This window comes from Dreissena polymorpha, chromosome 6 (assembly GCF_020536995.1).
Source record: "Dreissena polymorpha isolate Duluth1 chromosome 6, UMN_Dpol_1.0, whole genome shotgun sequence".
Lineage (NCBI taxonomy): Eukaryota > Metazoa > Mollusca > Bivalvia > Myida > Dreissenidae > Dreissena > Dreissena polymorpha.
The window spans coordinates 42,891,273-42,908,856 of NC_068360.1; the positions used below are offsets into that span (position 1 = coordinate 42,891,273).

The 17,584-nt window shown below is 37.9% G+C and overlaps 1 protein-coding gene across 1 annotated transcript in view; it reads left to right on the forward strand.

Moving 5' to 3' along the window:
- The first annotated feature begins 1,870 nt into the window (after positions 1-1,870).
- LOC127834093 (E3 ubiquitin-protein ligase TRIP12-like) overlaps positions 1,871-17,584 on the forward strand; it is a 78,598-nt gene continuing 62,884 nt past the window's right edge. The window contains exons 1-14 of the mRNA XM_052359694.1: positions 1,871-1,966; positions 3,405-3,479; positions 4,579-4,677; positions 6,267-6,352; positions 6,607-6,804; positions 8,663-8,755; positions 9,549-9,710; positions 10,349-10,471; positions 11,224-11,335; positions 12,514-12,628; positions 13,307-13,463; positions 14,714-14,873; positions 15,896-16,023; positions 16,941-17,047. Coding sequence (XP_052215654.1) covers positions 3,431-3,479; positions 4,579-4,677; positions 6,267-6,352; positions 6,607-6,804; positions 8,663-8,755; positions 9,549-9,710; positions 10,349-10,471; positions 11,224-11,335; positions 12,514-12,628; positions 13,307-13,463; positions 14,714-14,873; positions 15,896-16,023; positions 16,941-17,047 — 1,589 coding nt within the window. The 5' untranslated portion in view covers positions 1,871-1,966; positions 3,405-3,430. The remainder of the gene's footprint in view (positions 1,967-3,404; positions 3,480-4,578; positions 4,678-6,266; positions 6,353-6,606; positions 6,805-8,662; positions 8,756-9,548; positions 9,711-10,348; positions 10,472-11,223; positions 11,336-12,513; positions 12,629-13,306; positions 13,464-14,713; positions 14,874-15,895; positions 16,024-16,940; positions 17,048-17,584) is intronic.

Here is a 17,584-nt window from a genome sequence, read left to right on the forward strand (position 1 = left end):
CATGTAGACCCTTTTATCAGTGGCTAGGTATCAATGAGGAGATTTTGTGGGGATAGCAATTCAATGAATTTGAAATTGTAATTCCTTTTGAACTTTTAAAATCTTTTTTAGCTCACCTGATTGCTCAGGTGAGCTTTTGTGACTGGTCTTTTTCCGTCGTCCGTCCGTCCGTTAACATTTGTTTGTAAACACTCTAGAGGCCACATTTATTGTCCTATCTTCATGAAACTTGGTCAGAAGCTTCGTCCCAATGAAATCTCGTTCGAGTTCGAAAAACTGGGTCATGCTGGGTCAAAAACTAGGGTCACTAGGGGTCAAAAAAAAAGAAAAAACTTGTAAACACTGTAGAAAGATTGGTTTTATTGATTTCTCGGACGAGTTCGAAAATGGTCCAGATCGGGTGAAAAAACATGGCCGCCAGTGGGCGGGGCATTTTTCTCTATATGTATATAGTGAAAACATGTCAACACTCTAGAAGTCACATTTTTGGCCCAATTTTCATGAAATTTTATCAGAACTTTTGTTTCCTAGATATGTGGGTTAAGTTTGAAAATGGTTCCGGACTGTTGAAAAACATGGTTGCCAGGGGGACGGGGCAGTTTTCCTTATATATATATAGTAAAAAGGCTTGATACGAGAGTTGAGAAATGGTTCGGTCGTTCAGTTGAATGACAAGGGGGGGGGGGGCAGTTTTGTTATATTTTATATATTTAAAAAAGCTTGTGAACACTAGAAGTCACATTTTTTGCCCAATCATCATGAAACTTGGTGAATAGATTTGTTTTATATATATCTCAGATGAGTTTGCAAATGGTCCTGATGGGTCAATAAACATGGCTGCCAGGGGGGTGGGGCAGTTTTCCTTATGTGACTATATAGAGAGAAACCTTGTGATCGAACATTATAGAAGTCACATTTTTTGCCTAATCATCATGAAACTTAATCAATATATTGGTTTTATTGATTTCTTGGACAAGTTGGAAAATGGCTCAGATCGGTGAAACACACTTTTAGCTCACCTGATTGCTCAGGTGAGGTTTTAGGATTGGTCTTTGTCCGCTGTCCGTCTGTCCACATTTGGTTTGTAAACACTCTAGCATTCACATTTCTCAAGATTCTTTATAAAAGTTGCTGAAAGATCTCAGTCAAGTTTGATGATGAGCAAAATCACATAATTAATGCCATAATATTGCCCTTAGATTGTCCAATTTTCATTATATATACAAAATTCTTGTCAGCCAAGTTTGATGTTTGGTAAGGGGGTGGTCAACTCAAAATATAGGTCACCATTTCAAATCTTACAAAACAAAAACACTCCCTACGCCAGAGTTTTGGTTCTATAATGATGAAACTTGACCAGGGTGTTTGTCTGGTCAATATCTAGGTCAAGTTTGACATTAGGTAAAGATTGAATGAACCGACTCCTCTCAGGTACTAGAGCATTTTTGGCCCTCTTGTAATATATTTTGTTTGGGAATAAAATGAACATTTATTTAATTTTATTATCCAGCTCTATGGGTTGTACCTTAGTAAATATAACATTGAAATATTCAATTTTTTATGTATTTTTAGCCAAAACATGCACCAATTCCCAATTTTAGTTGACTAGTTAAACGATGCAATTTTTATCAATCCCAAGGCCCAGCCCAATTTTCAAAATAATGAACATAAAACACTGAATCTGTGTTTCAGTGGTAGGCAATCCTCAGCAGCTTCCAAGCGCCAGAGCTCGGCGGGCAGCGGGGCGTTCAAGTGGGCCAAGCTCCACCACCCAGCAGGGCCCAGCGGCGGCGGGTAGCGGGTGGTAGCTGCAGCGTGCTGGGTACCATCAGCCAGCGGCAGCGGAGGAGGACTAGCCCGGCCACTAGCGGCACTCATGTCGGACAGCGACGGCTCCCAGCCCCAGGCAGCGGGGGAAGTGGGAGTTCATCGAAGCAAGAGGAGACCTTGCAGTCAACCGGCCTTTGTATGTGCTCTTATTGGTCTGTTACTCCTGGGGGTGCAGTTTTTTTTATTCGTTCAAATTCAGGGCCAATATTCGGCCCCATTCCCAATTGAAAAAAAAGTAAATAATTTTCCCAAATGGGACCTAAACATTCCTAATTGAAGGTTCCTAGGACCTTGCCCGCCCTTGTTTTGTTTTAGATCTCAACATTTAGTTCCCATCCAGCTCTATAAGATGAACCTTGGTAAATAAAGTATTGAAAACTCTTTTATTCTAAATTTTTGAAGCATTTGTTAGCCTAACAACAACTACTCTTAATTCCCAATTTTAGTAAAAACGCCGTGATTTTTCCCAATCCAAAGGGACCCGGCCCCATGGTGAAAAAAACACGGTTATGATTATCCTCTTTTTAGCGAATTTCCTCCCATTAGAAGTCTATATTGTTTTCAAAATAGTTATTATCTTTGCTGAAACTATATAGAAATGAAAAGTTCAGTTGAACCCTGTAAGGAATGCAGGTCATTTTTCTTCCTTAAGGTGATTCTAAAAAGCTCCCCGTCAGTCAGAATCATTTGCACATATGACTTGTCGCCTATACAAAATATGCATGAAAACCTGTTTTCCCCTCTGCTGCAGAATTTGATTTGAGCTTGATTTGATGTTGACAACTAATCAGCACAAATTTACTTTGAGAAAATATGTACATTAACAACTTGTTAAACCGTGCCCGATTGCTCAGTTGATAGGGCGCTTGACTACAAATTCTAGGATTGCGAGTTTATTTCTCAGCCTGGCCACATAACATTGATTCAAGTACGGCAGTTGTCAGTGACAGGCATAAGTGTGCACGCTAAGTACCAGTAAACCTGCTATCCAAGGACAAGTGTGATTAATTGTAAACAAACTGCCATGCTATGACTGAAATACTGCTGAAATATGCCAAAATTTAAAATCCATTAAAAACCAAAAACATTAATAAAAAGTTGTTTTAATGTTTTATTCAAATATTTATCTAGTTTTGTCAAATACTAGGTTTGGACTTTATTAGCAGTTCCATTAATTTCATTTCTAAACTACTCTAGTATAATGTTTACTTCCATATACTTCCTCAACTTATTAGCCTCCTGGGAAAATTTGATATAATGCATGTATGTAGTGTGTCGTCCTAAATAAGCCTGTGAAGTCTGCACAGGCTAATCAGAGACAACACCTTCAGTCCAAACTGGATTTTTGCTAACAAGAAACTTCCTTAAAATGGAAAGTGTTGTCCTTGATAAGTCTGTGAAGACTACACAGGCTAATCTGGGACAACACTTTACACACATGTAAGCCCAGTTTTACTAGAACGTAGCTAATATGTTCTCTGTTGATTGCAGCCTCTGTTTATTTCTAAACTACTGTAGTATTTGTTTCCTTATACATGTACTTCCTTCACTTATGTTCTCAGTGTTGATTACAGCCAATCCAGCAGGGGGTGCTACTGCCATGATGTCAGAGAGTGAGTCGGAGGAGGCAGATATGGGACGACTGCAAGGTCAGGCCAGTAGCTGTCAAGGAAACATGCATTACTTTTTGTCTCTAGCTGTGACAACAGGGCTTAATGCTTACATTTGATATTAGCCTTATTAAGATAATGGGGTTAAATGCATAGTGTCACTCCAGATTAGCCTGTGCAATTGACGCCAGCTAATCATGGACAACACTCTCTGCCTTAACTGGATTTTTGTTTAGTAGAGAATTTTTTTAACGAAAAATTCCATTGAAGCCAAAATTGTCCCTCTGGCACTTGAAGTGCATGTCCCTCTGACACTTGAAGTGCATGTGTAAAGCCCAGTCCCTCTGACACTTGAAGTGCATGTGTAAAGCCCAGTCCCTCTGACACTTGAAGTGCATGTGTAAAGCCCAGTCCCTCTGACACTTGAAGTGCATGTTTAAAGCCCAGTCCCTCTGACACTTGAAGTGCATGTGTAAAGCCCAGTCCCTCTGACACTTGAAGTGCATGTTTAAAGCCCAGTTTTCACAGAATGAGGCTCAATTAATATACTTCAGGAGCTTATGTTGTTAACAGGCTCTGCTCAACATGGTAAAAAATGAATGTTTGACAAACATTTTGGGTTATCAGACTACATGTACAAAAGCAGAATAGTTTGTAGGTAGCAAGCACGTGTAACTGAAAGCTAAAGCAAAAGTTTCAGGGTTTCTGCTGGCTCAAGAGAAAATTGGTGCAACTAAGTTTCCCCACTTTCAAAAGTTCCAGCCATTTGTCGTCAATCATATTGGACACAATAAAGAATCTTTTTAAACTTAATTGTCACCAATTAACTGTGTTAACTGCGTCCATGTTAGTAAACTTGAACATTTTGCACTTTTGTTCTGGTTAAGAGCTATACGATTTAGGACACCATAACTCATGATAACATGCATTTTGACAGAAAAAAGGCAGTGTAATATTGTTTTCAAGTGTATTCCAGACAAAATCTGCCTCCTTGTTTACAGTCAAAAGGTAAGCCATGTTTAGGTTTGAAATGACACATGTCCACATATGTCCTTTTTTATGCTATTTGTTTGTCTAATTTGAATGGAAACATCACCTGTTGCAAACATGATGCGCTATATCTCTATTGTGGTTTCAGCCCTGTTGGAGGCTAGAGGTTTGCCGTCTCAGCTATTTGGAGCCTTGGGTCCCAGAATGCACCAGTTGCTGCACAGAACTATGGGCAGTAATAGCTCTAGTAAGTGTGGTGTAATCCAATAAAAAACAAATTAAACTCAAGACCATTCTTGCCAGATTTAAGTTTAAAAGGCTTGATTTCCAACCCTTAGATACTCTTGTGAAGCAAGCCGCATAGAACCTTAACAGCCTTCAAGTTACTCACAGACTGTTCTGTTTTTGTGCTGATTGTATATAGCAATTTTCACTATGCTTTTAGTGGGAAAGGGTAGAGTATCATTCATATTTGTATTGGTGACTGTTTCCAGAAAGCATCATTAGCTGGTCAAGCTCATTGTAAAGTGTGTAATTTTTAACCAGGTTTTCCGAAGGAAAAAACTGGTTATTAGATTGGCGAATGCGGGCGGGCTGGCTGGCTGGCGAGCTGGCGGGCGGGCGGAACAAGCTTGTCCGGGCCATAACTATGTCATTCATTGTCAGATTTTAAAATCATTTGGCACATTTGTTCACCATCATTGGACGGTGTGTCGCGTGAAATAATTACGTCGATATCTCCAAGGTCAAGGTCACACTTTGAGTTCAAAGGTCAAAAATGGCCATAAATGACCTTGTCCTGGCCATAACTATGTCATTCATTGTGAGATTTTAAAATCATTTGGCACATTTGTTCACCATCATGGGACGGTGTGTCGCACGAAAGAATCACGTCAATATCTCCAATGTCAAGGTCGCCACGACTAAAAATAGATTTTTTTAAAAAACAAACTTACAAAGGGGGTTAATTTTGTTTGTTCATTTCAAAAGTTCAGTTTTGAGTTTTCTCCATTTATCAGATTTTTTTTTTCACAATGAAAACCTGGTTTTGTGACAATTTTGTCCCTTGTCACTAGTCTTTCAAGTGTTGGTTAAAATACCTGGTTATTTAGGTTTGAGGAGGTTGCCAAAAATAGTTCTATTTTATTGTTTGTTTTTCAATGAACATATCCTCAGCAAGCAGGGCTGTCACTTTCGTTGGCCATTTTATGATTCTCGAAAATGCTAAAATCTTGTTCGTTAAAAACGTCCGTAATTTTAACCTGGACTGGTTTTTCTATGGTTTTTATGCTCCCCCAAATTAATTTTGTGGGGGGAGCATTTAGTCGCCGCTTCGTCTGTCAGTGCGCCCGTCCGTGCACAATTTTTGTCCGGACTATTTCTCAGCAACTAATGACTGGAATTCAATGAAACTTTGTGGGAAGCTTCACTACCAAAAGGAGATGTGCATATTATCAGCCGGTTCTGGTCGGATGATTTTTCACAGAGTTATGGCCCTTTTAAATTTTCTATTAACTGTACATATAGTGCAATTCTTGTCCCCCCAACTACTGACTGGAATTCAATGAAGCTTTATGGGAAGCTTAACTACCTTGAGGAGATGCGCATGTTATTTGTGGGTTCTGGTTAGATGATTTATTTAGAGAGTAATGGCCCTTTAAAAATTTTAAGTTGCTAAACCATCCATCGTATTATTTTGTCCCAAGTTATGCCCCTCAAGATGTTTCCTTTTATCTGACGGCTTTTATTGAAATACCTGTGCCACACTGTTTTGATTTTATTCAAATACCATAAGTTTCTCAAATGTTTGTTCTACTGATTAATTGATTGTTTCAGTGAACAAAGCCCAGCAGCTGCTTCAAGGTATCCAGTCGACAGGCAATGAGGACCAGCAGCTCTCATCAGTCATCGAGATGTGCCAGGTAGTGTAGCCCTTTCAAACATTCACTGAAAACAGTTTAAATGTCTCTCTTGTTATTGTTAGTGGATTAATTTATTTCAGCCTTGCTGTAGGAAACTGTGCTCAATGCATGTGAGCCGAGTGTCGTCCCAGATTAGCCCATGCAGTCCGTAAAAGAAGGAATTTTGGCTGTGACCATTTTTGGCACAATCATGGTCCTATTTTAGTGAAAGAGGTGCATTTAGTAAAGCGTTCATGTACCACTGCCACTTACAGATGCTGGTGATGGGTAACGAGGACACGCTGGGGGGTTTCCCGGTGAAGCAGGTGGTTCCCGCGCTGATCAGCCTGCTCCAGATGGAGCACAACTTTGACATGATGAATCACGCATGCCGCGCCCTTACCTACATGATGGAAGCACTGCCCAGGTCATCTGCAGTCGTCGTGGAGGCGGTCCCTGTGTTCCTTGAAAAGGTTTGTGTCACTTGCTTTTCATGTTAAAAGACTTTTATTTGAAAAAAATCCCAATATGAAATATAAATGTCTTTTGGAAAAAATGTTTTAATGATTATTATATCTATTATTTTATTTCAGTGACATCTATTTAAGTATGTAACTGTAAGTTATACGATTTTGTACATATTATTTAATTCAAAATAAAAGAGTTTTATCTAATTGTTTTTTTGATCTGGAGTTTTCTCTAAAAAATAAATATCAATCCCGAAATTGCATTCTTCCCCAAACGGCCAAGAAAAGTCCTGTCTTTACCTATTACCACTCAGATTCCTTTCTTACTAGGTTAAAGTTTTAACCATAAGGTACTTATGAGCAGCAAACAGCACAAACCTGAACAGCCTGCTAGTTCCTTGCAGGCTATTCTGTGTTTTTGCTGGTTGCATATAGCCGTTTTCACTTTGCGTTTGAGCAGGAATGGGTAAATATTAATTCAAGAACATGCGTCTGGCGCTTTTGTGATGGCCTTCTTGTGGGGAGTTGCATCAACACTAACCTTATGTTCACTCTATAAAGGCCACATTTATTAGAACATCTGGTTTTATGCTGGTTGCATATAGCCATTTTCACTTTGATGCTGATCGGGAAAATGTTAATTAGTGGTAATTGGTCATAAACATTGTGAGTGTTTCCTGTCTTTGACTTGTGGTCTGAAAGGACACATTTCAAGTTTTGATTCCTTCACTGCTTTCGGAATTTTCCCAAACACTCGGGGGAAAGTCAATTAAGCCATTAAATCAAACAAGGTTGCATGCTTAGCAATTTAAACAGTCTTAAAACCAATATTTTATGAGAAGCAAGTTTTTAGCTCGGCTGTTTTTGGAGGAAACCCGAGGTATTGTCATAGCCAGCTCGTCGTGTTGTTTGCCGTCCGCCGTAGGCGTCGTGCTAAAACCTTAACATTGGCTCTAAAATCAAAGTGCTTCCACCTACAACTTTGAAAATTCATATGTAGATGCACCTTGATGTGTTCTACACGCCACACCCATTTTTGGGTCACTAGGTCAAAGGTCAAGGTCACTGTGACCTCTTAAAAAAAAACACGTGACAAGCTTTCATTTATTCAAAACTGCACCCGCAGTCAAGCGTTGGCACCCGGTATGCGGTGCTCTTGTTTAATTTTCTTTTAAAAGATAACAGGGCAATTACAAAAGCAGTTATAAGAATCACTGGATATGATGCACATGTGTTTCTGGATAATTTGCTATGTGCTTATAGCACACATGTATTGCTTTTACAAAAAATTGTCTCTATTTTTATGCCCACATTCAAAGAAGCAGCATATAACAGTTGCACTGTATGTCCGTGCTTCTGTGGGAAGTTTCCTGTCTTTTCCATAATTTTGCTCCAAACCTGAACAGTACTTGATAGACCTCATTTGCCTTTGAATTATATACTTCAGTTGCATGTCAATTGACGACATCAGTTGCCTAATTATAGACCTCAGTTGCTAGTGTGTATTTCAGTTTCAAGTGATTAAGTGTACGTTCCTGTAAGTGATAGACCTCATTTTCCTGTAAATTATAGTCTTAATTTGCCTGTGCATTGCAGACCTTGGGGCCGTCTTATCAAACATCGTACGACATTCTTACCTTGCGATGCAATTTTCGAAGCGCCATATATACGTACCCGTCGCATTTATAATTACTTTTGTTGAACATTTCCCTTCATTTCCAAAGAAGCTGTCAAATATCCATTATATTTGAAACATATAGATCATAATCACTTATATTTTTAAATTACAAAATGCAATCGTAAGTTAACAATGTCGTACGATCTTTGATAAGACGGACTCCTTAGTTTCACGTGTGTATTTCAGTTGCAAGTTATCCAGTGTATGGATGTGGCAGAGCAGGCCCTGACGGCGCTGGAGTCCCTGTCCAAGAAGCACAGCAAGGCCATACTGCAGGCGGTAAGGGCGTAATGCATCTGCGTAAAGTGTTGTCAAGATTAGCCTGTGCAGTCCACACAGACTAATCAGGGATGACACTTTTCTTGTTTATACTATTTTTTGTTTATTCACTTTTCATGTTAGACCAATTTAGAATTGTCTGGAATAACTTGGCTTAACGTTATGTGCATACAGTTTTGCCCAGATTCTGGGATGACACTTCACCTAGACTGGATATTTGCTAAAGCAAGTCTCTTACTTGCTTTAAGTAAAAATACCAAACCAGCAGAAAGTATTGTCCCTGATTATCTGTGCAGACTACACAGGGTAATCTGGGACAACACTTTTGGCACTATATTTATCCCAGTCTTCCCAGAATAAGAATAATATGATGAAAATGTGCTAATTTTGTCGAGTATAGGACTATCAAATATGTCTTTCATGAAAATAATCTTTGTAAAATACTTCAATATCCTTAAGTCTTGTTTGAAGAATTCCCAGTTTAAAGTTACTGGCATAATTCTGTGTTCTTAAGGCTGTTCTATACTTAACATCAGCTTTGCATGTACAAGATGGGCAAAAATGTAAATTTGCTGCCATTTTGTGGCTGAAATAGAAAAGAATGCCTTAAAAAAAGTTTAATGTTGTCAGTTATTTTTGCCCAAAATTACAGTTTAACATGCATATTATTTATAATGTTTTTAATGATGTTTAAATTTGTACAATTTAGTGGTTTATAGCGATATTTTTGTCAAAATGAAAGGCACAGGCTGTAAAATATATAACAAAAAAGTCACTGGTCGTCCTATTTCAGGGGGGCATAGCTGCATGCCTGATGTACCTGGACTTCTTCAGCATCAACGCCCAGCGCTGTGCCCTGGCCATCACTGCCAATTGTGTCCTCAACATGACCCCAGAGGAGTTCCACTACATACGAGACTCTGTGCCCATGCTCAGCTCTAGGCTCTCTCATCAGGTGGGTTGTAACCTATATGTGCCTCGCTCAGGAAAAAAGGGGCTTAATGCATCTGCGAATAGTGTCGTCCCTGAGTAGCCTGTGCTAACAACACTTCCCACCTAAACTGGATTTTCTTTTAAAAGATACTTAGTTTAAGCAAAGAATTCAGTAGATGCGGAAAATGTCTTCCCCAATAAGCCTGTGTGGACTGCACAGGATAAACTAGGGTGACATTTTATGTACATGCATGAAACCCCGTTTTCCAAAGCGCTCATTAATGTAAGCGCAATTAGGCCTTAGGCTTACTGAAACATTTTCCTTTCCTGTTTTTGATGTTTCAAGAGATCTTTAGAAAGCTCAGAGTAGAGATTGAAACTAGAACCTGTTGATGGTTAGCAGAACACTTTATCCACTTTTCAAAGTTAAATTCATAAAGCTAGCGCTAAAACAGCACTTTAACCTTTGGGCCCTTTCCACTCTAGTTATCGCAATTTTGCTTGACCATTTATCATGGTGTTAATGTAAATAGACATTCCCCAAAATGGAAGGCCTTGACCTATCCCCCATAGTAAGAAAAATTCTGAATGCATACATACAAGTATAAAGTGACAACTTGCAAGTTATTCGTACATAATTTTTTCTTTCTACCATACCAGGACAAGAGATCTGTGGAGAGCGTGTGCCTGTGTTTTGCCCGACTGGTGGACAACTATCAGAACGACCGGCGCATCCTCAAGGAGATAGCCGTCCAGGGACTCCTCACCTACATACAGCAGCTGGTCAGTCACACATCTTGATACTTGATGTACTGTACAATCATAGTTATTTGTGGGACGTGAATTTTTGCTAATTTTGTGGGTTGACTGATCCACAAATTTAGGATCCAACAAATAATAACTTTTTTTGGGGCACAAATCGAAAATCCACGAAATTACAGGTCCACAATTTAAATAACAATAATATGTTATTTTATGCCAACAAATATATCAATGAAGGTTTCAGTACGTTGTGTATTTGTTGTGGATAATTTTTTATTTTGATAATGGTTATGGAGAATATAAGTGTTGATGATGATGATGATGATGATGATGATGATGATGATGATGATGATGATGATAATGCATGTGTTTAATCATGATTGTGAAAATTCCTCTGTCAAACAGAGCCACATCTATATGTCATGTTATCCAATAAAGTATTTTTGTACCAGGAATTTGTAGCTAGAAATTTCAGTCAGCAATAAAGATATGTGTCGTGTTCTGTGTAAATTGGGCATAATGCATGTGCATAAAGTGTTGTCCTAGATTAGCCTGTGCAGTCTGCACAGGCTAATCAGGGACGACACTTTCTGCTTTAATGCTATTTTTGGTAAAAAGGAAGTCTCTTTTTACCGAAAATCTAGTTTAAGTTGAAAGTGTTGTCCCTGATTAGCCTGTGCGGACTGCACAGGCTAATCTGGGGCGACACTTACGCACATGCATTATGCCCAGTTTTATCAGAACAAGACGATATAATTTGTTGCCTATTTCAGCTTGTGGTGAGCCCCCCTGTGATATCTACGGGAACGTTTGTGATGGTAATTCGCATGCTGGCCATCATGTGTGGAAACTGCCCTGACCTGGCAGTGGTGCTGCTGAGGCAGAGTAAGGACATTTACCTCATCATTGTACAGTGTTCTATTTAGCTGCGTTTTGTGAAATCTTGGGTTAATGCACGTACGTTAAGTGTTGTCCCAGATAAGCCTGTGCAGTCTGTACAGGCTAATCAGGGACAACAATTTCTCCCTAAATTGGATTTTAATTTAGAAAAGACCTCTTTTTTAAAGAAAAAATTCCATTAAAGCGGAAATTGTCTACACTGATTAGCCTGTGCAGACTGCAAAGGCTTATATGGGTCAACACTTAATTCACATGCATTAGCCCAGATTTCACAAAACGCGGCTTTAATGTGTACAGTGTTGCTGTATTTTATAATATTATGGCTTCTTTAATTGGGAAGAGTTTTTGGTTTGAACAGAGTTAAACTGGGGTGTCTGCTTAACCCTTTACCACATAGATACATATTTTGACACACTTGTAGTCCCTCAGAATGTTAACTACAAAAAAAACCTAAATCAACTTACCGACATTTGCAAAAAGGCACGAGACAAAGACGATTGCTGATGTATTGGTGAAATAATTCCGGCGTAAATTATTTATTAATATCTTTAATTAAAGACCTTTCTTACTAGATTCAAGTTTTAAAGGCTTCATGTCCAATCCTTAGATACTGATGAGCAGCAAACAGCATAAAACCTGAACAGACTGCGAGTTACTCCCAGGCTGTTGTGGTTTTATGCTGTTTGCACATAGCCATTTTCAGTTTGCTTCTGAGAGGGAAAGGGTTAATAACATGATAACAAATTGAGATGTTTCATGTACTTCATATGTAGATACTTTATACCAAGAACATGATTTTATATTGGGACAGTGAAGTGAAGGTCAATAAACTGTTACTCAAATTTATTTTTGACCTATTGCAACATAATTAATGTACAATGTACAGGGTGTAACTAATTGTAGCCTAATTATTGGAAAACTGGGTTTATGCATGACTGCATGTGTGTGTACGCGTGTTATTACCACTATCAGCTTTCATGGAATTTTCCGCTCAAAGAAAGTCTCTTCTAACCAAAAATCCAGTTTAGGCTGAGAGTATCTTCCCTAATTAGCCTGTAGTGACTGCACAGGCTAGGACGGTATGACACTTTATGCACATGCATAAGGCAGACCTTCTCCAGAACAAGGCTCATGAAATCTTACTTGTGTTTGTGTAACTTCAGAGGTAGCGGACACTCTGTGCTATCTGCTGGTAGGCACGTCTGAGGAGGCTACAAAGACGATAGAGCTTGTGTCCAGGACACCCCAGGAGCTGTATGAGATAGTCTGTCTCATTGGGTAGGTCCCCATTACAATCATGATCTTAATATATGAGGGTAGCTCTGGGATAGCGTGTCAATGTAACATATTCGTCTGAATAACTGATTTAATTACTCTTTAACTGTTATGTTTTCAATTGCATTATAGCTGAAATTATTCGAATACATATTGTTGATCACATAACAGTGAAATGAAAACTGCCTCGATGAACTTGTCAAACCTGTCAATGATTCAAAAGATGGATAGCACATAAATCGTTGCAGCATAAAAACATGAAATATGGTTAAACACATGCTTTTTTCACACCTTTATTTGCATCAAACCATTGATTATCAAACTTGAGGTGTTAAATGCCCAGCAATGAGTAGTCTCTAATCAATTATAATTGAGCAAATATGCAATAAGCTTAAAACTCTTGAGACAGAAATGGAAGGGTGGAGAAAAAACTGGAACCAAGACCCTGCAATGTATATTATATTCCACATTATAACAGAGCGTGTTATATTTGAATTACAGTGTACATTTCTTAATGTTAATAAGACATTCAATACTAAGATAATGTCCAATTTTTGTTCAATGAATTTATATATTAGATATATAATTATATATTTTGAATCCCATTAAATTTTGATTTGAAATTCTTCTGTTCTTGTATTTGAAAGGCAACATCAAAATGTTATTAATTATTCTTATCAGGGAGCTGTTGCCCATGCTCCCGTCAGATGGGATCTTTTCCGTAGACGCCCTAATGAGGAAGGGCTCTCTGTTCAGTGTGGATGCCGTGGCCTGGCAGTGGAAGGACGACAGAAACATGTGGCACAACTACTCCCCCATCGATAGCAAGATCATTGAGGTATGTGGCACCACTACTATTACATTTGATCCACATTACTACTATTACATTTGATCCACATAACTACTATTACATTTGATCCACATTACTACTATTACATTTAATCCACACAACTACTATTACATTTGATCCACATAACTACTATTAAATTTAATCCACACAACTATTACATTTGATCTTCATAACTACTATTACATTTGATCCACATAACTACTTTTACATTTGATCCACATAACTACTATTACATTCAATCCACATAACTTCAATTACATTCAATCCACATAACTATTACATTTGATCCACATAACTACTATTACATTTAATCCACATTACTACTATAACATTTGATCCACATTACTACTATTACATTCAATCCACACTACTATTACATTTGATCCACATAACTACTATTACATTTAATCCACATTACTACTATTACATTCATACACACAACTATTACATTTGATTCACATAACTACTATAACATTTAATCCACATTACTGCTACTACATTTAATCCACATTACTACTATTACATTCAATCCACACAACTATTACATTTGATCCACATAACTACTATTACATTTAATCCACATTACTACTATTACATTCATACACACAACTATTACATTTGATCCACATAACTGCTATAACATTTGATCCACATAACTACTTTAACATTTGATCCACATAACTACTATTACATTTGATCCTCATAACAACTATTACATTTGATCCGCATGACTACTATTACATTTGATCCACATGACTACTATTACATTTGATCCACCTAACTACTATTATATTAATCCACACAACCATTACATTTGATCCATATAACTATTATCACATTTGATCCTCATAACTACTATTACATTTGATCCACATAAGTACTATTACATTTGATCCACATAACTACAATTACATTTGATTCACACAACTTCAATTCCATTTGATCCACATAAATACTATTACATTTGATCTACATAACTGCAATTACATTTGATCCACATAACTACGATTACAATTTACCACACAACTTCAATTACATTTGATCCACACAACTTCAATTCCATTTGATCCACATAACTGCTATTACATTTGATCCTAATAACTGCTATTACATTTGATCCATGTAAATACTATTACATTTGATCGACATAACTACTTTTACATTTGATCCACATAACAACAATTACATTTGATCCACTTAACTACTATTACATTTGATCTAATCAATCCATTCTATAGGCGGCCCATCAGTCAGGTGAGGACGAAGTGAGCCTATCCACATTCGGTCGAGCCTACACCATAGACTTCTACTCAATGCAACAGATCAACGAAGACACAGGCACGGCCAGAGCAGTACAGAGGAAGGCTAACCCCACAGCTGGCAACACACAGGGATCAGGTATGAATGCATGCAAGCATGTTAAAAATGTTTCATAATACATGTACTAAGTAAACAAGAACTCGGTGTGCAGTGGGAAAATAGGGCTAAATACTTGTATGTAAAGCGTCTTCCCAGATTAGCCTGTGCAGTACACACAGGCTAAACAAGGATGACACCTTTCACCCAATTCTTTTTCACTTAAAAAAGAGACTTCCTTTTCATGTTAAAATCCATAAAAGCGGAAAGTGGCGTCCCTGATAAGCTGGTATGGACTGCACAGGCTTATCTTGGACAACACTTTATTCACATGCATTAAGCCCAGTTTTAGCAGACTGAGGCTCGTGCAGCATGTCATGAAGTATCATGTAACATGTTTAACATGATAATTGTAAACCTTTCAATTTTATACATGCATAACATAATCCTATGCTTGACTTCTAATATATATACATATATGGTTTATTTTTGACCGGAGGGGACTTATGGTTTGCCCTCTGTCTGTCAGTCAGTCTGTCACACTTTTCTGGATCCTGCGATAACTTTAAAAGTTCTTCATATTTTTTCATGACACTTGAAACATGGACAGATGGCAATATGGACATAATGCATGTCATTTCATTTTATTCCCACGTAAAGAATTCTGGTTGCTATGGCAACAAATATAAAAAAAAAATTATAAAAAATCTGAAAATGGTGGAGTTTCACTTATATTGCTTGGCAATAGTCTTGTTTTATTTCATTACTTTGAATGAAATTACCCAGGACAGCTCTTGTCTCCATAAACTTTGATGAATGCGTTTAAGCTAAGGAAAGATGTAGAACCACAAAAATATTAGATGCTGCTAATAAGGGAGAGAAGGAATTCTTGATTTTATTACATGCATGCCAACATAACCCAGTTACAAAAATATTGATTTTAGAAATATTTTATAGTGGGGAGAAAACGGGAGTAAGGTTCAACACCATGGTAATTTGGTCCCAGATCTTTTCCTGTTAAGGAAATTCAACAAATACCTCTATTTTATCTTGCGCTCTTGCAGGCTCTGGTTCGGAGACTGACCTAGAACGCTGTGATTCGCGCGCTGAAGTGCTGCGTGAGGACGCGGACCTCGCCTCTGCCTTCATCAAGACGCTTTTCGCCGTACTCTATGAGGTCTACAGCTCATCTGTGAGTAGTCATGTGTGGAAAACGTTTTGTTGCCGCTGGGTACTGGGTATGGTGTATGCCTAGCGACCTGTAGGTTAGGGTTCGATCTCCACAGTGGGAGCGGTCTTGAGATCTCCCCCTAAGACACCAAGTACGGTTGCTACCCAGGAACGCTTCAATAAGCATTCGGTTTTTGATGCAATTGACCTTAAATAAATAGGTTTTAGCTAATGAAACTAAATGGTATTTTTGAGTAGTGGTCAGCTTTGGTTGAATCCCATCACGTCTAAGTGTAAAAAATAATGGCTTTGTGGTGGAAACTAAACTGTATTTTTACTTTTTTGAAAATGGCAAGAACATGCAGTGTTATTAGGTAATTTTGTTTTATTTTCATGACATTGCTTGATGATTTTTCTACTCTTCAAAGAAGGGGGAATATAGATAGTCACACTGTCAATATGTGCGAGTTTCCTGATGTGTGTCCAAAAATTGCTGTCTCATTCATAACTTTGCCATGTATTGGTAGATTTTATAATAAATTTGAACAAATGTAAACCATGCTAAGACTGCATGTTTTGTGTAACACTGTCTCCCTACTTAAAGTTCAAGAGGGCGCCTCTTTGTCATTGACACATGTTATGTTTGTGTTTGTTAAGTCATTTTCTTTTGTTCAGTTTCTCAGCAAATGACAGAAAAACACCAAGATGAAGGAATAAATGCAATTCTAGAAATATGTCAAGTACAGATTAATTGATTAGCCCCACATGATTACATGAACCAATCACCAGTTCTTATGGTTTAGGCTTTCCAAGCCATGCTGAATACACATATCTCTATTCCATACTAACTATCTATTCTCTTTACCACTTGATGGTAAGGAGTTTGTTTGCCGAGTTTTCACAGAACGAGGCTCAGTTGTTTCTGTTTGACTTTTGTAGGCTGGACCGACAGTTCGACACAAGTGTTTACAGACGCTTCTGAGGATGATTTTCTTCAGCAACAATGATCTCTTGAAAGATGTACTCAAATCGCAACCTGTCTCTAGGTATTAATGCCATAACATGCTTTCAAATTAACCTTTCTGCTTTTGTGCAATTTTTGTTAAAAAAGGAAGTTTCCTATTGAAAATCGAGTTTAGGAGTAAAGTGTCGACCCTGGTTAGCCTGTGTGGATTGCACTGGCTAATCTGGGACGACACTTGACACACATGCATTAAGTCCTGTTTTCCTTGAGCAAGGCTCAAAGGTTCTACTTTACCCTTGGAACCACTTCTTTAATTCTAAATGATGAATATTTGAAAATATCAAAACATATTATATTTGTTAATAGTTTACTGTCCTCTAGGATATAGTATGTTTCAAAAAGAAAAGAAGAGTTAACATCCATTTTAGTCCACACATTTTCTCATGTGTTATTCTAGCCAGTAAAATTGTGGGTGAAACATTTTAGTGAAACACATACATTTTCATGTCATAAATACTGACCTGTTATCGTATGCTTATACTTTCCAAGGGGAAATAACTCATCCGGAATTTTAACTGGGAATCCGCCACCTCAATACCGTAATACAGGCCAGGTTAAA